The sequence below is a fragment of the Camelus dromedarius genome, chromosome 25 (assembly GCF_036321535.1).
Source record: "Camelus dromedarius isolate mCamDro1 chromosome 25, mCamDro1.pat, whole genome shotgun sequence".
In the NCBI taxonomy this organism is placed as follows: Eukaryota; Metazoa; Chordata; class Mammalia; order Artiodactyla; family Camelidae; genus Camelus; species Camelus dromedarius.
In genome coordinates, this window is record NC_087460.1 from 2,372,181 (window position 1) to 2,396,248 (window position 24,068).

General features: G+C 54.4%; 3 protein-coding genes and 1 long non-coding RNA gene across 14 annotated transcripts; 2 read left to right on the forward strand and 2 right to left on the reverse strand.

Annotated features, from left to right (window-relative positions):
* Positions 1-5,020, reverse strand: TEX52 (testis expressed 52). Of its 2 annotated transcripts, XM_064478926.1 has the most exons (3): positions 4,462-5,020; positions 2,877-3,427; positions 1-575 (listed from the first exon to the last, which is right to left on the reverse strand). In XM_064478926.1, exons 1-3 carry the CDS (start codon positions 4,531-4,533, stop codon positions 287-289), a joined length of 912 nt encoding a protein of 303 aa, XP_064334996.1. In that variant the 5' UTR covers positions 4,534-5,020; the 3' UTR covers positions 1-286. The 2 variants fall into 2 exon arrangements, 1 of the variants encoding a protein (XP_064334996.1); XR_010377773.1 differs by lacking the exon at positions 2,877-3,427 and having other exon boundaries at positions 510-575; positions 4,462-4,538.
* Positions 4,628-7,126, forward strand: LOC116150387 (uncharacterized). Its single transcript, XR_004134137.2, has 3 exons — positions 4,628-4,709; positions 5,067-6,408; positions 7,046-7,126. It is a non-coding gene; the product is annotated as an uncharacterized LOC116150387 (long non-coding RNA).
* Positions 5,750-16,614, reverse strand: FOXM1 (forkhead box M1). Of its 5 annotated transcripts, XM_064478923.1 has the most exons (10): positions 16,537-16,614; positions 14,300-14,848; positions 13,568-13,719; positions 12,245-12,445; positions 11,219-11,347; positions 10,411-10,455; positions 9,763-9,835; positions 9,436-9,611; positions 8,885-8,964; positions 6,975-7,175 (listed from the first exon to the last, which is right to left on the reverse strand). In XM_064478923.1, the coding sequence occupies exons 2-10, from the start codon at positions 14,799-14,801 to the stop codon at positions 7,124-7,126; spliced, it is 1,410 nt and encodes a 469-aa protein (XP_064334993.1). In that variant the 5' UTR covers positions 14,802-14,848; positions 16,537-16,614; the 3' UTR covers positions 6,975-7,123. The 5 variants fall into 5 exon arrangements, with proteins under 5 accessions (XP_064334991.1, XP_064334990.1, XP_031300170.1 ...); XM_064478921.1 differs by lacking the exon at positions 8,885-8,964 and having other exon boundaries at positions 5,750-7,175; positions 9,763-9,832; XM_064478920.1 differs by lacking the exon at positions 8,885-8,964 and having other exon boundaries at positions 5,750-7,175.
* RHNO1 (RAD9-HUS1-RAD1 interacting nuclear orphan 1) lies at positions 11,535-23,905 on the forward strand. 6 transcript variants are annotated; one of them, XM_064478928.1, is made up of 3 exons: positions 11,535-11,861; positions 21,483-21,734; positions 22,582-23,905. In XM_064478928.1, the coding sequence occupies exons 2-3, from the start codon at positions 21,567-21,569 to the stop codon at positions 23,134-23,136; spliced, it is 723 nt and encodes a 240-aa protein (XP_064334998.1). In that variant the 5' UTR covers positions 11,535-11,861; positions 21,483-21,566; the 3' UTR covers positions 23,137-23,905. The 6 variants fall into 6 exon arrangements, with proteins under 6 accessions (XP_064334998.1, XP_064335001.1, XP_031300178.1 ...); XM_064478931.1 differs by lacking the exon at positions 11,535-11,861 and adding an exon at positions 16,388-16,409; XM_031444318.2 differs by lacking the exon at positions 11,535-11,861 and adding an exon at positions 16,785-16,906.
* The last annotated feature ends 163 nt before the right edge of the window (positions 23,906-24,068 follow it).

A 24,068-nucleotide genomic window follows, 5' to 3' on the forward strand; every position in this document is an offset into this window, starting at 1 on the left:
TGTCCCTGGGAGCTGGATCCCCATGCCCTCCCTGCTGAACCCACCACTCTTAGTCCTCCCGCCTGCCATGAGAGGGTCCTCCAAGGAAGACAGAACAACTGAGGCTTTCAGCAGCGTCTCTGGGAGCCTGGGGTACACATGAAGTTGGGGGCATGGTGGACAGGCTCTGTTCCCCAGAAGGCAGAGTCCTGCAGCCCGCAGAGGCTTCCTGCTGGAGGTGCATCGGGGAGAACACTGGAGCCCAGGGGTCGTGCCCGCTGCAGCCCTCCATCGGCTGGAGGCTCTCCTAGACGTGCCCAGGTCTCCTCTTTCCTGTGCAAGTCCTGCCAGGCTGGGCCCTGGAGAGATGGCGGAGGGGCAAGGCCACCTGGTCCTGGAGCAGGGTTTGGTAACTCCTCACTAGGTCCCGGCTCAGAGGCGCACTGGGCAGCAAGGCCAGCGTGAGCGCCTTCTCCTGGTAATGAGGCAGTGGGTTGGGGCAGGGCCAGCTCCTGGCAAGGTCACTGGGGAGTGGGTTGGGTATGAGCTGGAGGCCCCGGGGCTCACAATTTTCTCCAGCTGAGATGTGCCGGTACCTGTAGGGGGTGAGGGATGGAGAGGATGGAGAGGTCAAAGGAGATACCCAGGTGTCAGGGGAGGGAAGGGGAGGAGATGCTGCCTTCCAGCAGCTGTGAGCCATCAGGCTGTGGGGACCCCCAGCTCTCCCCCTGCCGGGACATTGACCCATGCCCCATGGCCTGCACCCTGTGGGTGTGTCTTGGTGTTAGGCTGGTGAGACTGTTGTTTGGCTTTTGGACCGTCCTTTGGACATGTGGTCTGTAAGGGAATCCCCCAGATTCTAGCTGTCCCCCAAGCCCCACCTCCTCCACCAACACGGCGCTCCTTCTCCCCACAGTGAACGCAATGAACCCAGACCTCTTCCCGCTCTGAACTGCCGCCTTCTGACTGGTTGACAGTTCCCCTTTCTGCAGACCGTCAGTATTTAGTTAAACAGTGGGACGTTCGCTTTTTACAGAACAGAGGTGAACAGTGGCAAATTCTCTGTGATTCAGTGGCTTTGCCCTGGCTCAGCAGATCTCCACTCCAGGTGCTGACTTTGGTTTCCATCAGAGGTTCTCAGGCGTGGCTGCACTTTAGAATCATCCAGAGGGGCTTTTTACAAACACCAGTGCCCGGCTGCCCCCCAGGCAAGGTAAGTCAGACTCTCCTGGGTGGAGCTCAAATGTCAACATTTTTATAAAGAGGCCTGGGTGATTCTAATGTCCCCCCAGAGTGGGGAGCGGCGGGGTTTGCTTATACAGCTTCTATTTCCCCGAAGGACCATGAGCATCTTGAAGCCTCAGCCTCGTCTGGTCCTCCGGGTCTCTTGCTCAGAACGCGCATCTCACTGATGGGGGTGGGTTTCTTCTAAGCCCTGAGAGCTGCTCTGAAGGGGCAGCGGGGCGGGGTGGGCCTCTTCTTGCACTCTTCCTTGCTCCCACCTGGTTAACTTAACACACCCTTCAAGGGCCAGCTCAAAGCCTGCCTCCTCCGTCCACAGCAGAACCATGTCTGAGACTCATTCCTTCCTCTCCACTCCCAGGCGGGGCTGCAGCTGCAACCAGGGAGACGGGGTCCTTCTCTCACGGGGACGATATACTGAGCCCCTTCTCCGTGTAGGCACCATGCCTTTGGTCTCCCGACAACCTTGCAGGGTACCAGGTGCATCTCCAAGACACACCTGAGGAGAGTGAGGCCCAAGGGATCTGAGGCTGCGGTCGTGCAGCACATGGGAGCTGGTACAGATCCCCGCCGAGATCTGCTCGACTCCAGGGCCAGGCTGCCTCCACCATCACACACTGACTGTGCGCCAAGCAGGCTGCCAAGCTCTTTTTGTGGATCGTGACTGTGTTTCTCTCCTCCTGCCTTTATATTAGCAGTGGCTGTGCACTTGTCTGATTCCCTAGTCGGACAGGAGGGGACAGGGAGCATGGTGGTCAAGAATGCAGGCCTGGAGCTGTGCTCCCTGTGTTCGAATCCCAGCCCTGCCACTTACTGGCTGTGCAAACTTGGGCAAGATACTTGACCTCTCTGTGTTTCAGATGCCCCATCTCAAACAGCCTCTTCACGCTCCTGCTTCTGCTCACACTGGCCAGTCCTCCAGCCTCTCCTGTCGGCCTTTCTGAAGCCTTCCCTCCTTCCCAGCCTTCATGTGATCTCTTCACGATGGCCTCCGGGGGGAAGCTCCAGCCTATGCCTACCCCTCCCTCTTCTGAATTTCTGTGATAATGTCTGCTTCTTGTGCAGGGATTTCATGGGTCCATTCACCCTGCTTTACGTTCACACACTGAGGCAGGCACGACATCTCCCCTCCCCTTCTATCAAGCATGGAACTGAGTCTGAAAAAACTAAGCAATTGGTCAAAGGGACACAGCCTGGACTTTAATCCAAGCCCCTGCCTCCAGCTCTCGGCTCCTTCTGTCAATAACTGACATCCTTATGACACCCACTGTCCGTCCCACACTCTGGGCACTGAGCATGCGTGGGCTTGTGTTGGTAGCTGTCTTTTCACGCGTGTCTAGGTGTCTGCCTTTTGCCAGCTCCTGGCGGGCAAGGACTGAATACACTTCTCTGTATCCCTGGAGCCTAGCAGGTGTTTTAAGTACACAGTTGTATCCCCTAGATTTTAGCTAAAAAATCAAGCCTTTTTCCCTTGGAGGTCCTTCCCTGGCCTCCACGCCTTCTCTCATCTCCATCCAGACAGAGTTTAATTTTCAAATGACCAGAGGAGGGCAGGTTAGAGGGCCAGCTGGACATCAGAAAGAGCAATCAGAGAGAGTGAAGGGTGCCTGGGTGGGAGGGTGGGGTGGGCTCCCCGAGAAAGAAGCTCCTCTTACTTCTGGAAGGTCTTTGGGGGCAGGATGTTGCCATTGGCATCGAGGGGAGGCGCCCTTGCCTCACTCCTCAGCTTGAGTTTCTCCACCTCCCTCAGCTCCTTCACCGTCCAGAGCATCACCTGGGTCTTCCTGTTTGGGTCCAGGAAAATAGGGGTGGAGCCGATGAAGGTCACAAAGCTGTTCTGGCCCATCCAGGAGGGAGGGGGCACGGGGGCCTCCGCTGGGGGGCGGCCGTGGGCCCTGGCGTCCGTCAGCCAGCGCCAGACGCTGCTGTCGTAGGGCCTGTCCGGCCTGGTGCGGAAGGCGGCGGGCAGGCGCCCCGCGTCCAGCCAGGTGTGGAAGCCCCAGGAGTGCGGGGCCTCGTCCCCGCACGGGGAGGCCGTTCGCTGGCGCACCTTGGCCTTCATCTCCGTGCGGGCGGGCAGCTCCGGGGCCAGCTGGCGGCGGGCTTGGGGTGTGAAGCCGGGCGGCTCGCAGGGCGCGAGGGGCAGGAGGAGCTCGCGCCGGGCCCTCGTGCGGCGGGGCGGGAGGGGCTCGCGGGCGCGGACCATCTAGGGAGAGACAAGGGAGCCTGCGGTGCTCTGCCCCCCCTCCCGGAGAAGCCGCGCTGCCGCCTCCCCCAGGCCCGGATTCCCGGGGTCTCGGCGGGGCGGGGCGGCCCGGCGGAGCCGCTTCCCTCCTGCCCGGCGCTCGGGTCAGCGCTCACCGCCGCCCTGCGGGACCCTCGGGGTTCTCACCTGCTGGTCTCTTTCCAGCTGTCAGGCTGCGGTTCGGACCTCCCCCGCTCTTTCCTCAGCTCAGTGTCCCCCTCCTCACTCCGCCCCCATCCCTGCCCCGGGTCTGGTGCTCCTCCCCGCACGTGGGGCCTGAGGAAATGTGAGGGGGAAAGGCCCTCAGCCGGCCGAGGGTAGAAGGGAAATCTTTCTCCAGAGAACGGGGCCGGCGCTTTTCTGTCCCAGGGACCCTATAACTTGCTTTTCTGGCCTGAGTGCATCTCCCCCATCACTGTCTCGTTAAGATACGAGCAAGTGCAGAAAGCTCCTGGGATGGAATGTCGGCTCCTTCCATTTCTGGCGCCCCCTCCCCGTGAAATAAACAGTGGAAAATGTGTATTTGACATTTCGCCAAATATTTATCCACATCTCATTTAACCCTCACAACCTGCGTGCAAGCATGGTTGTTGCTCCAACTCAAAGACGCAGAAGGCAAGAGGGCGGATGAATCTCCCGCGGTGCGCGGTGCTGCGTGCGGAAGCAGCAGGCCTGGGACCAGCCATGTGCACGTCTAAACCTCTCTCCCCTGTTCCTAGGACTTTTCTGACGCCCCCAAACTCACCTGTTTCTTGAGCCCCATCCCCTGTCAGTTCTAAACGAGCACTCTGGGGGCAGGTCTGGGAGATGTTAACCAGATGTCATCTCTCCTCTGTCCTGAGCTCCGTGTCACAAGATTCCAGGACCAAGAGAGGAAGACGGCAGACGGTTCCCGGGCCGGGGCGCTGCAGCCCAGGGGAAAGCATGGCCCACCTGGAGCGGGGGCAGCCCCTCACCCAGCGGGGTGCAGAGATGCAGCCCTGGCCCCTCCCTACCTTCAGAAAAGGTTCCCTGACGCGGGATGGGTTACTCTGCCCTGAGGGTGACCTCTGCACGTTGCTGGCCATTCTTCTGAGTCTGAAAACCAGGAGGGGCAGCTCTGGAGAGAAGTCCTTCTTGGCAGCATTGTTTGCCTCTGCGGTTGCCACGGTGACACTTCCTGGGTGGTGACGCAGGGAGGAGGTCCTTACCTCTCCCTGGGAGGTCTTTTCAGCGCCTTGGGCCCAGATGCGTCTCGTCTCCGGTGAGGGAGGCAGGGGATAGGACTCGGAAGGGACTTGCCTAGGAAGGCAGGGGAGGGGAAAGCAGGGCAGGCTGGCTTCTGGGCCTTGGGTGGGGTTGGAGGTGGTCAGGAGGCATCTGTAACTGGGCCCATCCTTCTGAGGTTGGGGGGTGCCCCTGCGTAGGCCTTTCTCTTACTGGGGAACTCTGAAAGGCCTACATTAGCCAGCAGGTTCAGAGATTCCCAAAAGAGGCCGGCTGTGCAGGACCAGCACTGGGAAACTGCGGACTGCTGTGTGTGGAGCCGGGGGTGGGGTGGGGGAGTGGGTTTGGGATTAGGGTAGGGGAGCGGACTGAAGCCCTTCGTGCCCTCTTCCAGGGCTCCGTGTGGGCATCAGGCTGTGCCTCTTCCCCGTCACCACCATCTTCATCGTCACGCACTTTCCCTTCCACCCCCTCCTCACGCCGCAGGGACCGGACAGCAGCATGCTGCAGACCAGCATCTCCACCCTGGGTTTTATTGAGTAGCTGGTGGCAGTAGTGTTCTGGAGCTGCTTCCCTGACACGCAGTCAGCTGGGGCCCGGCCTGGCTCTGCGCAGAGCTGAGTTGTGAAAGCTAAGGAAGGCAGGCGGGGCTGCCCTCCCGCCTCTTGGAGCCTCGGGCCAAGCTCTCTACGTCTCTCTGGCATGATTAGGACCCTGATCCACGAAACGGCTCTCGGACATGCCAGGGCACTCACTCTGCTCCACCGTCCTCCATTCCCCCCACCCCCATTCGGCTCTTGACCCATCTCGAGGGACATGTTTTACCAGGAATTCTTCCTGCAGGAGAGCTGAATTGGAAACCCAGGGTGGCGGGAGGGAGGGGTGGTAGGAGGTACCCTGGTGAGCAGAGCCACTCACTCTGGGCACCTACAGTGAGGAACCCGTGGGGGAGGTACCTGGGCCTTGAAGAAACCGTGCACCCCAGGCCCTCCCTCCCCCAGGAACCACAAGCAAGGAAGAGAAGCAAACAGACCCTTGTCATCCTAGCCACCTCCTGGCAGTCTCTGGATAACAATCTAAGGAGACAGGCGGACGTTTATAATTAGAGGATAATTCAGAACATATACACTATTTACAAGGGCGGCCCTGCACAGAGCAGGGAAGGTGGGAGGCTGCCGGGCACAGGTGCAAAGTCTAGGGGGCTCCTCCTCTCTCTTCACCCTTGTTTTTGCTGTTCTCAGCCTCAGCTCCGAGCAGGGAGTGAGGAGTCGGATTCTCTTGGGGTCTGCGGGTGGCGCAGAGACCAGTCACCGGGACCTTGCTGCTGGCAGAAGGCCCAGTGGCGATTCCGGCGTGACACCTGCCTTGGTGTTGCTGGGTAAGGTGGGGCTGGAGGGGCGGCCGCTCCCTGCCTGCTGTCCTCACCAGAAGGCTAGAGGGGTCAGCCACGTGCGCGCCGGGAGTGGACAGCTGGAGCGGTGAGGGGTAGGCCCTGTCTCTACCGCAGCTCGGGGATGAACTGAGCCCAGCTGATGCCGTCAGGGCCCAGCGGGTCCTCGTCCAGGCCGGGGAAGCTGATGTCCAGCAGGATCTTGCTGAGGCTGTCATTCATCGTGTCCAGCACCAGGCCTTCTGTCAGAGACCGGTTGGCAGAGAGGCTGGCGACCTGCGGCTCAGTGGAGCTGAGCTTGGGGACTTCCATCTCTGAGGGGGAACAGCTGCTGAAGGGGTCAGAGGTAAGGTCAAAGGGCTCGGAATTGAGGAGCTCTTGGGGCGAGTCAAAGAGGGGGACGCTTTTCAGCGGGGTGGTGGTGAGATCTGTCAGCTCCAGGGAGTCAGGCAGGGGGCCAAAGGCACCCTGGGGGGTTCGAACTGGGCTGAAATCGAGCCCCCCCACTTTGGCTGGGGGTGTGAGCACCCAGGACTCAGGGGTCGTGGGGAGGACAGATTTGCTCGGGGTGGAGGAGATGGGCAGCGTCTCCTTAACGGGTGTCTTAAAAGGTCCTCTCTCCTCCTGGGAGCAGCCAAGCTGGGGGCCAGGCTGCGAGGGCTCCAGGGGGGCAGCGAGGTCCGCAGCTTGTCGGGAAGCCCCAGGGCCCTCGGAGAAGAGCAGCTCCGGCTCGTCCAGACAGGGCGGCCGCAAGTGCTGTTTCCTTCGAGACCGGCTCATCTCCCGCCTCTCCCGCCGTTTAATCACGAGCATGTCGGAGACGCAGCGGGCTGGCGACCGGAGCCCACTGTAGGGCTTCTTGGGCCTGGGGGTGGGGGAGTGGGGCGATTCCTCCTTGACAGACGGGCAAGGCGAGGGCCACTCTTCCAAGGGCGGGCTCTCGACTTTGATGGGCCTCCCTAAGTGTGGTGCTTCCTCCCCAGGCTGGATTTCTTCCTCCTTGATGGGCTGGACCGGAAGCAGAGGAGACAGCACCTCTCTGAGCGGGAGTTTCTCCTCTTTCACTGGTCCTGCAGCGGGCAGGGGGGCCGCCCCGTCGTCCGCCCCCAGCACCTGAAAGGGGGGCAGGAGGAGGTGAAGGCGGGGCGCCGAGATTCAGTCAGACCGCCGCTAAAATGAGTGACGTGCTGGTGCTGATCCCCTTCTGTCTTTTTAAAAAGTCTCAAAAACAATTAAATATGAGACTATATGATGAAGGTGGTAATTCAATTCCAGGAGTAAAAGACAGAGCATTTAACATGGTTAGTATCCACCTGAGGGAAAACGAAGCGGGAGGCCTGTTCCATACCGTATACAAAGGTCATAGCAGAGAACCCAAAACCGCACGAATCCTAAAAGGGAACCTAGGAGACTGCGTGCACAGTCTGAGGGTGGGGGCTGACCTGCTTTACCAAGACTGGAAACCCAGAAGCTGCAGAAGAGAAGAGACACATATCTGACCACGTAAAAATTTAAACTCTCCCCGTGGCAAGGGATACCATAAACATTGTTAAGAAACAAACGATAGAAGTAAAAAGTATCTTCAGCCTAAAAGACAGGTTAATATTTGAATAACAAAGGACTCTCACAAAAGAACAGAAGCCTGTAAAAGAGAGGCCACGCCCACAAACCAGCATCTCATGGTGAGCAAGTCCAAGGACCAGACTCCGTGGGAAGGCACTCACCTGCCAACAAGCAAAGAAAGACAAAGGAAACAAGGAGACACCCCTCATACCGTAGGTGGGCAAATATTTAAAAGGCTGCTAATATCAACTGCTGGCAGACATAGGTCTTGCTGGTGGATATGTGAATTATCACAGACTTTTTTGGGAACCCATCTTGCAATATTTAATAAAATTTAAAATGCCTGTCCACTCAGCAATCTCATGTCTGGTTTTCTGTCCTATAGAAGTAAAAGTGCTAGGAAGAAAAATACATGCAAAGATATTCATTGCAGTTTTGATCACAGGGCATAAAAACTAGAAGCAAAATGTGCCCATAGAAGCAAAACGATTGGAAAATTTTTGGCAGAGCCACACCATGGAATCTTACATGGCCATTAAAAAACAATGAATCTAGAGTGATGCCAAGGTGACTTAGAAGAATTCCCACGGGACAGTGAGTGTGTGTAACATGTTCCCATTTTCAACCTTCTGTGTGATGTGTGTGTGTGCATAAAATGGCTGTGGGCAGGGAGGGTGCAGCTCAGTGGTAGAGCGTGTGCTTGGCATGCATGAGGTCCTGGGTTCAATCCCCAGTCCCTCCATCAAATAAATAAATAAATAAGTAAATAAACCTGAATACCTCCCTGCAAAGAAACAAACAAAAGACTTAAAAAATTTTTTTTAAAAATGGCTGTGGGGATTTGTGTGTGCAGCTTACACTAAAAGCATGGGCAAATCCTGGAAAAAAGCATGCTAAGTTGTCGACGTGGGTTGTCACAGGGAGCAGAGGTGACGTGGGGGGGAGGGGAGGGAAGGGGAGGGGATCCAAAAAGAAGAAAAGGGGAAAAAAAGATTGCATTGAAGCAGAAACAGTTTACATGACACCATCACATTAATGCATTTATGTGAAATCGCATATAGTGGTATGTACACCTTTATGTATCTTAAAACTTTTTTTTAACAAAAATTTAAAAAAGAAAAGCAAAGCCAAGTCTGTCTGGATTCCAGAGCCCCTGCTCCCATCTCCACGAAGGGGGCAGAGGGGCCCTTCCTCTGCTTGTCACAGGTCGGCTCTTGCTCACAAATCCTCCTCTACATCACGGTATGGTCTGAACTTACCCTTCTCTTCTTCCTCTGCCAGCTGGACCACTGATGCTCAACTGGGAGCAACTCCCTCCAGGAGGGGGCGCTCCTGGCATCTAGCGAGGAGGGACCAGGGTGCTGCTAAATGTCAATTCAGGGCCCAGGAGAGCCTCCCTCCACCCCCAGGAAAGAATCATCCAGACCCAAACGGCAGCTGGACCGAGGTGAAGACACCCTGAGTTAGACAGACCCACACCTCACACGCCCTTATGTGCTCTCTCCACACCTGTCTGCTCACCCAGATCTACTTCTTTCTAGAGCCTGCTTCCCTTGTGAGGGCTTCCTGAACCAGCCCAGCCCATCTGCCATAAGCACCCCATCCGAATTCCTAGACTCACCAGGCATTTGTAAGCCTCCCAACACCGCGAATGTCGGATAATGAGGGCCCTTTCATCTCTCATCGTGCCATGGAGTTCTATGTATTTACACCACGTTTTCCCAGCTAGATTTACAGGCTTCTCAAGGGACACTCAGCAGAACTCTTAATGGACTGGAGCCTCTCCTCGGAGGAAACCAGAAGCACTGACCTTGGGCGCGATGCGGACTCGCTTGCCATGCCGGGCGAGCTCCGAGCTCATGAGGGAGGCTGCCAGGGGCAACGGCACCTTGACTGAGGGCTGCAGCACCAGGGACTGGTTCACGGGGAACTGGATGGGCACCAGGTATGAGCTGACCCGTGGCAGCAGCGGCTTCATCCTCCGCCCTGGGAGGAAGCGGGAGGGGTCAGGAGCCAGGGTCTGAACACGAGCCCCTTCTCATACCCAGGATCTTCAGGCTTGGATCCCCGAGTTCCCACTCCCCAAAGGTATGTCCCCAGGACAGGGCCTGCCTGGGGCCCGCTCCCCCATACTAACGTGCACCCAATGGGAGTTCAGTTTTGATGGTCACGTTCCGGCGGAGCTCAGGGTTGGGTCGTTTCTGCTGCTGCTTGTGGCAGAGACGGAGAGAAAGAGGCCTGGGTTAGGAAGGCAGGGGGGAAGGCAGGAGACCCACCAGCTGCTCCGGGACCCTGCACGGAGCTGAGCGACCGCCTGCTGGTGGGAAGGGGGTGGTACAGACACACTGAGGGAGGCGGGGGTCCTACCACCTCATCCAGGTGTCCTCACGCCTGGGATGCAAAGCATGGAGCACTAGGAGGGGCAAAGAAAAGCCAAGTAGAGAAGTGAGAGAAGGAACTGCCGCCTGCCAGGCCCAGGCCATGTGCTGTGGCTGCGGCCTCGCATGGAGCCTGTGGCCTGTCCCCTGCCACACCCACTATGCTCGGGCACTGAGCCTGTGGGAGGGGGAGGAGCAGCAGGTGTGAGCCCCCATTCGGGGGAGAGGAGGTGGCCGGCACCAGGGTTCTCACTCCCGGAAGCCCGGGGTGCCCTGCATCGGGGGCCGGCAGGCACACAGCCACAGGCTCCCTTCCCCTGCTTAACGCCTTGCCCCGTTCACCGAAGCCATGCTGAGCGTGGGAGGGAAACCAGGCCGAGCCCCGAGCCGGAGGGGAAGAACCTTACTGATTCCGAGTGCCCGGGAGACTGTGGAGACCCTGGGTCCAGTGGCTGGTGGCGGTCAGGCAACGCGGGAGAGAAACAAGACGAAGTTACCGCCGGCGCAGCCAGTCTGAGCAGGCCAGGCAAAGGCCTGCTCCTGACTGATGCTGAGGGCCGCCCCGGACGGTGGGCCCCCCAGGACAGCGGGCACAGTTAGCAGCAGCCTTAGGGGCACTCTGAGATCCTAAAGCAGTTGCTTCAGAAAAGATATTCTGGTGGCTCCGCTTCTGCTCTCCAGCCTAAAGGAGGGCTATTTATTTATTTATTTTATATATTTTTAAATTATTTATTATTATCATTTTTTGTTAATAGAGGTACTGAGGATTGAACCCAGGACCTCGTGCATGCTAAGCATGTGCTCTACCTCTGAGCTACACCCTCCCCTCCAAGAAGGGCTTTTTAAAAACAAGGTTTTCCAGACTTTTTCTGTAAGGATCACCTGAGATGTCTGCTAAAAATACATATTCCCAGGCGCATCCCAGACCTACTGAGTCAGAAGCCCCATGGGAGGGGCCTGGGAAGCTGTATTTTAAAAAGCATTCCAGCAATTCTTGTCACAGGGCAGTTAGGGCAGCACTGCCCCAGGAAGGCCTCTGTTTGGATCAGAGAGCCTTCTCCACGGCCTGGCCTAGCACAGTGGCTTGTCGTCCCTGTGGGCTGGCCGGCCCCCAGCTGAGCAGTTAAGACCATCCCAAGGAGGACTTGTTTCCTTCTGAGACGGAAATCACGACCCCCACCGCTGGCCCTATTCGGACAAGACCAGGACGCTCACCTTAAACACCTGGTCCAGCGTCAAGTAGCGATTGGCACTGGGGTGAATGGTCCAGAAGGAGACCTTGCCATTGGCAGACGTCTCACGGACAAACATGTCGTGAAGAGAGAGGTTGTGGCGAATGGAATTCTGAAAGGGGAGGAGGACACCACGGATCAGCTACTTTGGCTTTGGAAACATCACCTTTAATGCCGCCCCCCCCCCACAAGGAATTCAGCCCCAGGCTCTGTGTCCTTGGAACCCTGCCTATTGGCAGCTCTCTTCCAGACACTGCACCTGGCAAAGCCATAAACCTGAGCCATAAACCCCTCCATCCCAGGAGAACAGAGACCAGCCAGTCCTGAGAGCTGACACGGACTGGGAAAGGGGACTGAAGCTGTGAGCAATAATTAGAAGCAAGAGAGGTGAGTGAAGAAGGGAAGAAGCTAGGGAATTTAGTTGAGGTGAGAGTATGAAGTTCAGTTCTGCTGTGAGGGAAACAATACAAAAACCCCCTTGGCCCGGGATTAAGGGTCTGTCGAGAGACCTAAACTGTGGCTCTGAGCCTCGCGTGAGCTACGGGTCCCAGACATCCCAGTGTTCCTGTGACTATGAGGAAGAGAAGCTCCCTGCCTTCTGGAGAAGAGATACGACTTTACAGGAGGTGAGTCTTGGGTCATGAGGCTCACAGGTTTTTTTTCTTTCTTTCCCCCCTTTTTTCATTAATGTCTTTTCACAAAGCTCCTTAATCACTCCAGCTGCTGTTCAGTGTAGCACAAAAGTGGGCTTGGTGCTGCACTGGAGTTTCCATTAACCCGAGGCAGTTAACGGAGTCAGACGAATGACTGCAGAGCTCTGATTGATGATTTTGCCTGAATTCAGCAGGATCGAGTCACAATCCACAAGACACAACTGTTTACAGTTCTAGCATCCTTTGCATTTAACTGTTCCTTCCCCACCAGACACAGACTGAGGCACTTCTGTGCAGATAAGCTGTCTACACAGGGCCACAGCGACCTCGACCGCAGTTGTTAAGGGACACAGTACCTTCCAGCCTGGCTTGGCTATGTGCTTAAAATAGGGGAAGTGGTCCTCAATCCAAGTATAGATGTCTTTCAAGGTCATGCGCTTCCTCTCCGTGCTGTTGATGGCAAATTGGATCATGGCCATGTAAGAGTACGGTGGCCGCTCAGACACAGAGTCCTGCCAGGACGTCGATGCTCCCGGGGGCCCCTCCACCTGAGGGTTCTGAGAAGCCAAAGGGAAGGAGAAAAGGCAATGACTGGGCAGAGTTCACATGACCTCCCCGGCTCCCCACCCCAACCCCTAGAGAGAGATTTTATCCCGTAAAAAGTTACTGGAAACCAACTCATCCGAGACCACTATTCCACAGAATAAAACTTTAGGATTAGGAAGGGTCTCAGAGATGATGTGCTCTAACCCCCAGACACTGTAGAACCACTGCTGTCATTGGTCATTTTGTTGACGATATTGCCTGATGGTAAGCCTGGCCTGTTAGCTGAAACTCCTAGGAAAGTTTGGGATATATTATGACTCTTAAAGCATCCATTTTATGTTAAAACTATACCCATTCTTCAGATCTGGGAGTTGAGGGACCTAGGTCTTAGTCCAGTTCCTACTCCTGATGTGATGTGAATAAACCCATCTCCTTTCAATGTCTGTGCAAGAGAAATATTCCCAAGAGTATGGGACAGATAAATGTCCGCAAAGCACACATCTGGCTGAGTCTCAGGCAAAGATCTGATCATTCACATTTTAAGAAATTGAACTATAACTTTATAAAGTACACGTTTTAAGTGAACAGCTCAGTTTTTACTTATGTATACTTCCATGTAACTTCTCACTTTTAATGACGGAATAAAGGGTGCACCCAGAAGGATCCAGGAACGGCAGCTGTGAAAAACCACCCCAGGCCACACAACTGGGTCACATCAATTTTGATTGCTGAAGTATTTAAAATTCACACCTAACTCATTTTATTTGGCACTAACGTATCTTCTAATAAAACAATCTCACTAAAAACGCTGTTCCTTTAATACTGTTGGGGTGCCTCTTTAAAGTTCAATGGCTTTCCAAACTAAGACATCTTCCTGAAGACCTGCTAAGTACCTGCTGCTAAAGCACTGAAGCCAGTGCTGAGGGCATACTGAGTGAGCCAGAGGAATCTGCCCTCAAGGAGATTTCACAGATGGGGGGAAAGAGATCCCAAGCAGAAAGAGAGCTCTAAATCAAGTGAATTGCTAATACCAGGACTTGGAAATTCTGCTCTACAGGCCACTTCATCTATCCCCTTCTTAGAAATTCCCTGCCCCTGCTCTGACTGCCCTAGCAAGTGGCGGAACCGTTCACCTTGGCCTGACTCTGCTCCAGGTGACGGTTCTCCTTTTCCTCCGTCTCTTGCTTGATGCTGCAGGAGCCCAGCCCATCAGAAGTCATCTTCCCAAGCCACTGGATGTTGGTCAAGCTGTTGTCTAGAGTGCAGCCTGCTGCCTCACCACCAGCTGCAGGGAAGCAACCCAAGATGCCAGTTAGCCGCCTGATCCATGCCCAGCAGGCCCAGCAAAACTGGTGGTTAGGGACCATCTCTCCAGACCTCTGCCCTTAGGGACACGGGCCCTCAGGTACTCTCCCCATTAGGATTTCATGGGAGAAACTGAGGAGCACAATTTAAGTTGCATTTCAGTCTGAGCCACACTGAGCCTTAGAGAAGGGTCAAGGCAACCTTACAAAAGCAACATTGAGCATCTGCACAGAGAAAGTCATTTTTCCTCCTCATGCTTTCTCCTTTATTCAGATGGAGAAAGATTCCTACTTCCTTATATGGTCAATGCAAAGGATAAAGAGAAACAACAAAAAAATCCTTTCCCAGTATAAAGAAGGCAATTGGAATGCTAAATCAGATTGCAACCCTTTCGACAGTGCCCAAATGATCTGGGTCAGGTTTCAGGATGAAGACAGACAAGACTATTCCCCGGTTCAGGCAGATGCCTGTCTGTCCTAAGTGTCAGCATGGCTGACTGCAGTCCCGGCCACAGAGAGGGAAGCCTGGCTCCTCACCCCTTTGCTTTGCAGAGCACATACCACAGCTTTCCCATCTCCGCCCAGGAAGGGCTCCAGGTGGCCTCGGAAGATCCACATCCGGAACTGCAGACTTTGGCCCCAGGGTCTCGGTGATCACTTCTGTCCTCTTGGGCGCGTTGCTGGTTTGGGCTTGAGGCTGGGGCCCTGGAGGGTGGGTGGGGGCTCCCCCACAGCTGATGAGGATGAATTTGTTGGGCCCACTGCTGCCACTCTCCTTTCCCTTGGCCGTCAGTGCTGTGATGATGTTCTGGATGTTGGCATTGTTGGGGACGGCCACCACTTGGGTGTTGGGCATGGTGGGATGGTTAATAATCTTGATTCCAGCTGGAAACTTGCGAGGGTTGGACTCTGCCACCTCCTCGGAGGCCTGCGCTCGACCAGGCTCCTGTTGGGCAGGGGGCCTCTTAGGCTCCTCTTCTGATGTTTCAGCCGGGGCATTTTGGACAGGAAGGGGCAGCCTCCGTCTTTTGAGAATCAGTGGCCGACGGGGGCTGGTTTTCATTATGAATCTGGGCTTTCACTCTCCATTGAGAATCATGAGCGTGGACCCTGGGAAGTGCAAGGGGCAGCAGGCTGTTAGAGATATGTTAGGCTGAGAAGGAGGTTCTGTTAGAGGGGTTCCTCATCATGTGACCAGCAGCACCAGCGCACAGGCCCAGGAGGATGCTCCCTGGGCTTTTGGAAAGACGGCAGACAAATCAGGAGACGAGTTCTATTGATGGAAGTTAAAACTGAAACAAACAGAAGCAATTCAAAAGGGGGAAGTGGGACTGTGTTGGCTGTAGGTCAACATAGCCAAAGGTTTGGAAGCTTAAGAATGTTTGGCTACAGAAACAAGTAAGGAAGCTACAAAAATGCGGAAATGTCTATTATTGTCTAAATATGGATCGGAGTGACTGCAGGGATGGGAACGCTGGAATAGGACATCCTGACAAAACTCTGATTCCATACTCCATTCTAGCATAGAGCATTTCTATTTTTTAACATCATCCTAGTCTATCAGTTAAAGGATCTATGCCCACGGAATCATAGGAAAAAGGCAGACTGTACTATTGCCCTGTTGTCACACACACATGAAGACGTCAGATCAAAAGGAAATTGCTCTATTCAAGGCCCAGGGTAAAGCTGTGCGGGTCATGTGTTGACACTACGTATGGGGTGACAGTCACTTCACCGGCCGTTATCCTTGTACAGATTTTAAAAAATACGTTTTTCTTTCACAATTTGCAAAATATTTACACAGTGATATTTTAGTACTTGCATGTGCTTATTCATATTTTGACCTTCTAAGCGTGTTACTGCGTTGCTTAATTTCTCTTCCAGAACCAAGACTGTAATCCCTATTTCCTGACCAATCGAATGTGCTCTCATCACTGTGCTAAGGTGGTTTTGTAATAGTAAGGAAAATAGTTTTATCTTTTAAAAATTGTGCTTTGTTGATTTTAACAGATGCATGGACTACTCTACCATTGTGTAAAATTGTGTAAGTCTACTGAGAGGTACTTGGAGAGACAGACAGAGGAATGGGCTGTCCCTTTTTTAGGATATCTGCTACCTCCCTAAAACGGACTGTCACACTCGTGACATTTGCCATCTGCTTAGAGTTCACAGACCCTCCCCCTCTGCCTCCTCCCCTTCCTTTATATCCAGGATTCCTCTACCTTCAAATCTCAGTTTTACTTCCACCTCCTATCTCTTCCAGCCTCCCTCCCTCCACCCATCAATCACTGGACTCTAGCATTCCCTCCCCACCCCCAAAAGGTATCTTCCTGGTCTAAAGCGTAATTTTTCCTTCCACTCTGACCAGCCTCTTGCTACCACGGCCAACACTTTCTAGCCTAGTCTTCGGAGCGACTCCAGGGTCCCCAACCCCACCCAGACCAGGACAAAACTGCGCGCGCGGGGGGGGGGGGGTGTCCCAGAACCAGGAGGAGGGCCCTGGGAAAGGGCGGAGTGGAGGCAGTGCTGCCTAATGGTGAGAGTACCTGGGCGCAGGGGAGGGTGCGAGCAGGTCGGTCTCGGCTGGAAGCGGAGTGAACTCAGCCTGGATCCCGGCCAGCGGGCCGCCCCTTCCCCCCGAGGGAAGGCCCAGGGGCGCTTCGCTAAAGAGGTGAGGACGCGGCCGGGCGGTGGGATGCAGGCGCGCTGCGCACCCTCGCCAGCCTCCGGCCGCGCTCAGCCCCTCCGCGCCGCGCCCGCCGCGCCCCCGGCCTCCAGCCCGCCCGCCGCCCGCTCACCTCGCTGCACCGCCGGCCGCGCCGGGCTCCGGGCGGCTCCGCGCTGCTCCCGCCTGCGGGCCGGGCCGCGTCCCGGGCGGCACTCGCGCCGGCGGCGGGTCCCCGGGCTGCGGGGCGGGGAATCCCGGGATCCCGGGGTGGGGGGCGGTCCCGGGCCGGGGCCGGGGGTGGGGTCCCGCTCCGGCGCTTTCAGTTTGTTCCGCTGTTTGAAATTGGCGCCGGCGGAGCGTTGCGGTCACGTGACGGGCGTCGCCAATCGGCGCCGGTCTTGTCTCCGCGTTCGGGCCGGAACCCGGGCGGCGGGCGGAGCGGCGGCCGGGCGGGCCCCGCCGGGCAGGAGAGACGGGCGGAGCGGCGGCGGGAAGGGCAGGTGAGGCGGGCGGGGCGGGCGGGGCGGCGGCGGGTGAGGCGGCCGAGGCGGGCGGAGCGGGCGGATGAGGTGAGTGAGGCGGACGAACCGGGCGGGCGGGCGGGCAGGCAGATGAGGCGAGTGAGGCGTGTGGACCTGGCGGGCGGAGCGGCGGCGGGTGAAGCGGGAGGATGAGGCGAGTGAGCCGGGCGGGCCGGGCAGAGCGGGCAGGTGGGCCGGCGGGCGAGGCGGGCGGGCCGGCGGCTCGTGGGGAGGGCGCAGGGAGGCCCCGCGGGGGCGGGACGCGGGGACCCTGGGGACCCCGGGGACCCCGGGGCCGGCCCCCGGCTGCTCTCTGGCCCCCGGCGCCCCTCCGCGCTGCTCGCGTGTCCCGGGGTCTTCCTCCCGCGCTGGTTTCCTCGCTGGGGGGCCGGAGTGGTGGGGGTACTGCCCTCCGTTGACCTCCTACCAGCGACCATCCGGGCCCCCGACTATCCTGGCGGCCCCTGGAGCGCAGCTTCTGGCCTCGTTCAAGTTCCCTCCGTAAATTACACGCACAGCGCGAATCCCGCCTCGGCTCTGGGTCCTCTCCCTCCCCGCCCCTGCAACCCTTTACCGGTAATGAAGTACTTGATTTATTAACTTGGTCACACGGTGAGTTGAGCATCTGCTCTGTGCCAGGCCGCGCTAGGATGCAGTGGCAGAGTGGGTCTTTCTTCTGATGGGCGGAGGGAGGAGCTCATTTCCGAAGTAAACTAGTTTATTTAAGCAATAAACTTAAGAAGAGAAATATAGCTGTGAAGTGATGAATCAGAGGTCAGGGATAGCTTCGCGTATCTACAGGAGGGAGACCTTGCGTTCCTTAATGTAGGTGAGAAAGGCTTTTCTGCTGCACTACAGCCGGGGCTTTATGCAGACGAGGGAGACCTCAGAAGGGACTGAGGTGTGCAGGTCCACGCGGCAGGAGACGAAGCTGGACGTGGAGCAACAGGCCCGTAGCCACCACTGAGGCTTTTGGTTCTTATCCAGAAATCAAAAATGAGTCTTAAGCAGAAGTGAGCCAAGATCAGATTTGCATTTTAAAAAGGTCCCCCTGCAGGGGGTGCCAGAGTGGGTTAGGGTAGACCAGTTAGGCTATTGCACTACCCCAGGACAGAGCCGGAGCTTGAAGGGCGGTGGGAGAGGAGGGGAGGGAGGGAGGGAAGAAGGGGAGGGATATTCTTTTTCTTTTGGGGGGAGGGGATTAGGTTTCTTTCTTTTTTTAATGGAGGTACTGGGGATTGAACCCAGAACCTCGTGCATGCTAGGCAGGCGAGCTACCCCCCCCCCCCATATTATTATTTTTCGCAAAGGAAGAATGTTTTTTATCACGTTTTGAGTTGAATCTAATAAAGTCTTTAAAAAAAATTACCGCTGATTCTGATCCCACGTTTAATACTGAACTGTCACTAAAAACCATGATTGTAAGTTTTTTCCCCAACTGAAGTATAAGTGACATAACACGTTATTTCAGTTTCAGGTGGACAACATGATTTGCTTATGTCTTATACATCGTGAAGTGATGTATAAGTAAGTCTAATTAACCATCTGTCACTATACAGAGTTTTTTTTTCTTGTGATGAGAACTTTAATGATTTACTTCCTTGGCAACTTTCAAATTTGAAATACAATATTATGGACTTTCATCACCATGCTGTACATTATACCCCATACTGTATTTGCTTTATAACCGGAAGTTTGTACCTCTTGATCCTTTTTGCCCATCTTGCCCATCCCCCAACCACCCTCCCGGAAAGAGGGGTATTACTGAAGCCACAGGAGGTAGGATTGACAGGGCTTGCTAATTGGGTTGGGTGGGAGGTGGGGGAAGTGTCAAGGTCTCTGGCTGCGTCGCTGGGTGACTGAGGATACCATTGCCTGAGCACAGGCCCTGGAGATAGTCACTTTTATGGAGGGGGTGCGGGGGAAGCGATGGTGAATTCCGTTGTAAACGTGCTGAGTTTGAGGTGTTGGAGGCATCTAGTTGCTGTCAAGTAGGTGGTGGAATACATGGGTGTGAGTGTGGAGGAATTCTAAGCTGACTATATAGACACTTGACTCATCTACTTGTAGGTGGTTATTGAAAACTGGCCTAAGAAAAGCGTGTAGAATTAAGAGGGCTCCAGAGCACAGCCAGGGAGGGACAGGCCATGGAGAGCTAAAGGGATGGACCTCTAGTTACAGCGGAAGGAAAGGATGGATGCAGGTAGACTTAGGTTTAGATGTTTGCTTTCTGGAAAATGAGAGTATTTCCTTTGATGTCTCCTGTATTCTTTGTGAAGTAGGGATTAAAGCAATTTGTTTGGCGAGAAGAGGAGTTCTAAAGTGTTAAGATAATCTTTATGGAAAATGAGTTGATCAGGGAAACAGTAGGCCTGCCGAGCAAGGCGGGGTTCACGGGAGGCAGAGGGCTTTGAGCAAGGGGTGTGTGGCAGCCATAGTTACCACTGTCACCTGGCTCCTGGGCTCCTGCAGGAGCCTTCTCACTGGGTTCCCTGCCTCCTTTCTCCTTCATCTCTCCCCAGCCCACCTTTTCTCACAAAGCACTTATAAGGCTAAATCAGATTATGTTACGACCCTGCCTGGACCCTGCAGTGGCTGCCTAGTGAAGAATAATTCAACCCCGAGTCCTTAGCCTGGCCTTAACCCTACATTCTCATCTCCCACCCCCCAGCTCAGCCATGCTGCCTGTACTGTTTCTTGACCAAGTCAAACACGCTCCCATCTCACAGTTCAGTCTGGAATATCCTTTCTCACATCTTTCTCTTGTCTGCTTGCTCTCCTTTCTTTGTTCAGGTCTTTGCTCAAATACACTTTTCAGAGAGGCCCTCCCTGACGACCCTGGCTAAAACAGCAGCCCCTTTACGCTGTTTCACTTTTCTCTGTACCTCTGATCACTTCCCGTCTAGACTAGATGTAAGGGCCTCGAGGGCAGGGATTTAATTTTGTAACCTAGTATATATTTCCAGCACCTGTAACAGTGCCCAAAACACAGCAGGCACTCAGTAGACGTGTGCTGAATAAATTGATGAACAATTGGAGGTGTTTATTACCTGCCTTCTACCTAAAATGTCGGTTCCTTGAGGGTAAAGACTTTGTCCTTATTTTTCCTCTCCTTCATCTCCACTGTCTAGTGACATAAATCAGAGTCTGTTGCTCTTTTGTTGGTGACTGAATGAATGAATCAGGACTGTTCAGTGGGACCGGTCTGCCCTGTTGTGTGACCCTCCGGGATGCCAAGTGGCATCTCCCCTTCACCTCCACCTGCTGCATTCAAACTTCTGTCCCACCAACCCGTGGACAAAAGCTCTTATTAAAACTGATCTGGGTACTGGATTCACTGGACACTTTTGCAGACTTTTTATTACTTTGTGGGGCCTGCTGTCCCTGCCTCTCTCTCCAGCCTCCCGTCTCTGCCGACACAGCCCAGGTTCCGGCCTCATCGGCTCCCAGGTGGCACAGAACCTTCTGCCTGGTCCGCCTGCTTCCGGGGCACTTGTTCTCTCCTTTCACACTGTCGCCAGGACCATCTGCCTAAGAGTCAAAACAAAGGAAAAACAATTGCGCTACTTATGAGACAACTGAAATTTGAACACAGGACATTTGGTATTTAATATTTAAGGAAACACACACGTTACTATATGCTAATGTATGTATAAGTACATACAGTATATAAGTATGTATATTTGTATATGTTAGTTGTGTTCATGGGAACGGTATCATGACTGGGAATATATCGTCAAAATAATAAAGGGGTGGGGAAGTGGGTGGGGTGTGGATGGATCCTGACTGGCCATGGGTTGATGGTTGTTGGAGCTGGGTGATGGGCATTTGGGGGCTCATTATACTGTTAACTATATTTTTGTATATTCAAAATTATCTGGCGTAAAGGTTTAAAAAAAATCCAAGTGTGATCATATCCGTCTGCTTCAAAATTTTCAGTGACTACTTAGGTCAAAGTCCAAACTCAGACGGTACACCTGGTTTTCTGACCTGACCCGGACACTGTCCCACCTCAGTCCCTGCAAGTTGTCTTTTCACGCCCTGTGTCCAGCTACGTGGAGTCTGGTCCTGAGTCTGCAGTGCTCTTGTCTCTCCTGTGTGTGTGCTTGGAGCGCCCTCCCTGTTCTTTGGCTTTTCCCAGCCCTCCTGTACCGAGGCTGTCACCCTCTCCAGAAAGCCTCCCTTGGTGGGGTGGAAGCACTGTTCTCATTGTTGTAATTGTCTCCCTCTGCTAGACTCTCAGCTCTTTGAAGACAGGGACAGCCTGTGTCCCCGCAGGTGCTTGGCACTCAATGGTTGTGGAGTAAGTGGTTATTCATCTTTAAATTCCCAACACCCAGAGTGGTGCTGGCAGGTGCTCGATAAATGTTCATGGGATGAACGTCGTTGAGTATGAGCTCCTGTGTATTGAGCTGGTGGTGTGGGTACAGGAAGCCGGTGCGGGTACAGACGCCGGCAGGGCTGCAGGCCCGTAGGGGAACCGGCTGGCAGAGTGTGCAGGAGTGCTGGGGAGTCACCGGATTATCTTCTCCCCACTTGTGTTTCCTCTCTGCAGGCATGGGTTGGAACTGGAGTCTCTCCCCAGACCTGACTGCAGCCAGCATCATGCAGTTACTCACTGCTCTTCACTCACCTGTTGATGCCTCCCAGAAAAAAACGCTGCCAGACGGCCCAGAAACCCCAGCTGCTATTCCACCAACAACCACTAGAGGGCCCCAGACACCGCCAAGGATCTCCCCAGCTTCCTGTCACCCACGCTAGACAGGTGCCCAGCAAGCCCATTGACCACACCATCGTCACTTCCTGGGTAGGCCATGGGAGTCTTACAGTGACTTTTACTTTCTTAGGGTTCTCAGTGCTGACTCTGCCCAGCAAACCAGGGCTTCCAGAGAACAAGGAGACTCCTGGGGGCGGAGACAAGGAGACAGTGTCCTCTTTCTGCCTGTCCTCGGTCATCTTCTCTGGCTTATCTTTTTCCCTAAGTTCAAACTGAGGTGTGGGTTGCTTGGAATTGGAGTCTCTCTCCCCCGCTGTCCCCTGAAAGAGCTGAGCACGAAGTCTTCACTCCCCAGTAGCTGGGTGAGAAAGCCAGATAAATGGCTCAACGAGTCAAAAATGAGCTTGTTCCCAGAGCTTCATGTGTGAGGTGGGGTATTTAGCTAAGTCTTCTCTTTACTGCTTAGTGGATAGAATATGGAAGGAAAGTCCTCAGAAATGGTGTGTGTTATATTCTGACAGTTGAAAAGCCCTGGGAAGAGAACACAGCTCCTGTATGTCAGGGAAGTAGTGTAGCGAAGGAGCCAGACAGAAGCCTATGCCCTGCCTCAGAGAGCTCTGCCAGGTGCTGGGGGCGACGGTGGCCAGGACAGCCGGGCCCTGCCGTCAGCGTCCAGAGCGAGACGCTTAGCTGTCCTGCAGCCGTGTGATGAAGTGACAGAGGCGTTGTCCCCTTTCTTGCACACGAGGAAACTGAAAGCCAGGGAGATGGAGTGACTTGCCCAAAGCTCATACCCCTTTCCGCCTTCATCCAGTTAGACAGCTTATCTCAGGCCCATTCCTGTAGCGGGCTCCTGCTTGGGATCCTGGCCATTGGACGCAGTTTCCTTCGGTTTGGATGTGGCTCTCCCTCACCTTTTCTCACTCCCAATCCTTAGGTATCACCTCAGTTTGATACAACAGCAGAAAGCTGGTTCCCAGCCAACCATAAACGTCATCTCCGAGCCCAGGCCAGGCATTCAAGTCGGAAATCTGCCACCTGCAAGTTTCCACGTCTAACATTTGAGAGTCCACCGTCTTCCTCCAGGTCAGCCACACCCGGGACCCCCTTAATCAGGGGCTGCCCCAACCAACCAGAAAAGGACATTGCCAGAAGGGCCTTAGTTCCCATGCTCAGTCCCCAAAGCTGCGGGGAGCTGTCAGCACCTGCACTTCAAAACCTACCTTACGTGTTCACCCCACCTGATATCCAGACCCCAGAGTCGTCCATGAGGGGAGGGCTCGTGCCCCCAGAGCAGAGGGGAAACAGCCTTCCGAGCGGCTCCCTTCACAGCAGCACTCCCGAGAGCCCCGAGCCCGGGCCCGTTCTGGTTACAGACACCCCCGAGGAGAAGTATGGAATAAAGGTCACCTGGAGGAGGCGACGACACCTGTTCATGTACCTCAGGGAGAGAGGGAAGCTGAGCAGAAGCCAGTTTCTTGTGAAAAACTGACGGGATTTCTCAGACATCAGGCGTCCCAAGAAACTGATGGCTGGTTTTCATCCAGTTGCTCACATCACTTGTCTAGCTCACAAGCAAGGACGTCAGTAGGGTAAAATGGAAGCAACACCAGGAACACCAGTAGAAAAAAGATATTTTAACTAGAGCTGTGAAGTCATGAGGGAATTCAATTTCCAGACTTGCTTTTTAAAATATCCGGTGCCATAAACAGTTTTTAGTGTCATAAACAGTTCACTTCATGTTTTCCTTGTATTAACTGTTTTAAAATTTTAAATATTTTAAAACTGCTTAAAATGTATGTAAATAAATGGCTGCAGAAAGTTTTCACAGAAGCCTGCTCCTGACACTAATGCAGCAATACAGCCTCCTTCACAAAGGGGTTTCTTAGTTGTTCCCTGTAACCACTGCTTTTTCAGCCTTCTAATCGCTTCCTTCAAACTAACTCATTCCACGTGTTTGAGTGCCAGCTCTGTGTACAGCTCCCTCCGTGACATGAGGCATGGAAAAACTCGAAGCAAAGTGAGTGTTTGTAGCTGCTGCCTCTGCTCGTCTGCTGAAAGGGCAAGGTTCTGAAGAAAGGGCAGCAAGCCTGTTTTAATGAGTTCAGTGGGATCAGGGGAGATAAGTTACTTCGCGGTGCTATGTTTTCATCTCTTGCTTCCAACTGAAGTAACCTGTAAAAATTAAATAGGGTGGGAAAATGATTTCTTGTCGTAACTGTTTAAAATGTATGTAAATAAATGTGTAATGTTTTCAAATACTACTTTTTATTGTAATTAATGCAGAAGGACTGCCCGGTCAACAAAATGTCTCGATTGTCCTTTCATCCACACAAATAGCATCTCTCTCATTCAACTCCATTTCGTCAGCTTTCAGAACCAAATCTGTGTCAGGTCCAGCCTGAGCCAGACAAGCAGAGATTA

Coding starts and splice junctions, on each gene's coding strand:
- FOXM1 (XM_064478920.1), bottom strand. CDS start 14,801: ATGAAAACCAGCCCCCGTCGGCCACTGATTCTCAAAAGACGGAGGCTG. Junction 13,720..14,299: donor GCGGAGATGGGAAAGCTGTG/GTATGTGCTCTG, acceptor GCTTCCCTGCAG/CTGGTGGTGAGGCAGCAGGC. Junction 7,176..9,435: donor GAGTCCGCATCGCGCCCAAG/GTCAGTGCTTCT, acceptor CCCCCCTTTCAG/GTGCTGGGGGCGGACGACGG.
- RHNO1 (XM_064478928.1), top strand. CDS start 21,567: ATGCCTCCCAGAAAAAAACGCTGCCAGACGGCCCAGAAACCCCAGCTG. Junction 21,735..22,581: donor ACACCATCGTCACTTCCTGG/GTAGGCCATGGG, acceptor CCCAATCCTTAG/GTATCACCTCAGTTTGATAC.
- TEX52 (XM_064478926.1), bottom strand. CDS start 4,533: ATGGCCAGCAACGTGCAGAGGTCACCCTCAGGGCAGAGTAACCCATCC. Junction 3,428..4,461: donor TCAGGGAACCTTTTCTGAAG/GTAGGGAGGGGC, acceptor GTCTCTCCCTAG/ATGGTCCGCGCCCGCGAGCC. Junction 576..2,876: donor CCCCCAAAGACCTTCCAGAA/GTAAGAGGAGCT, acceptor CACCCCCTACAG/GTACCGGCACATCTCAGCTG.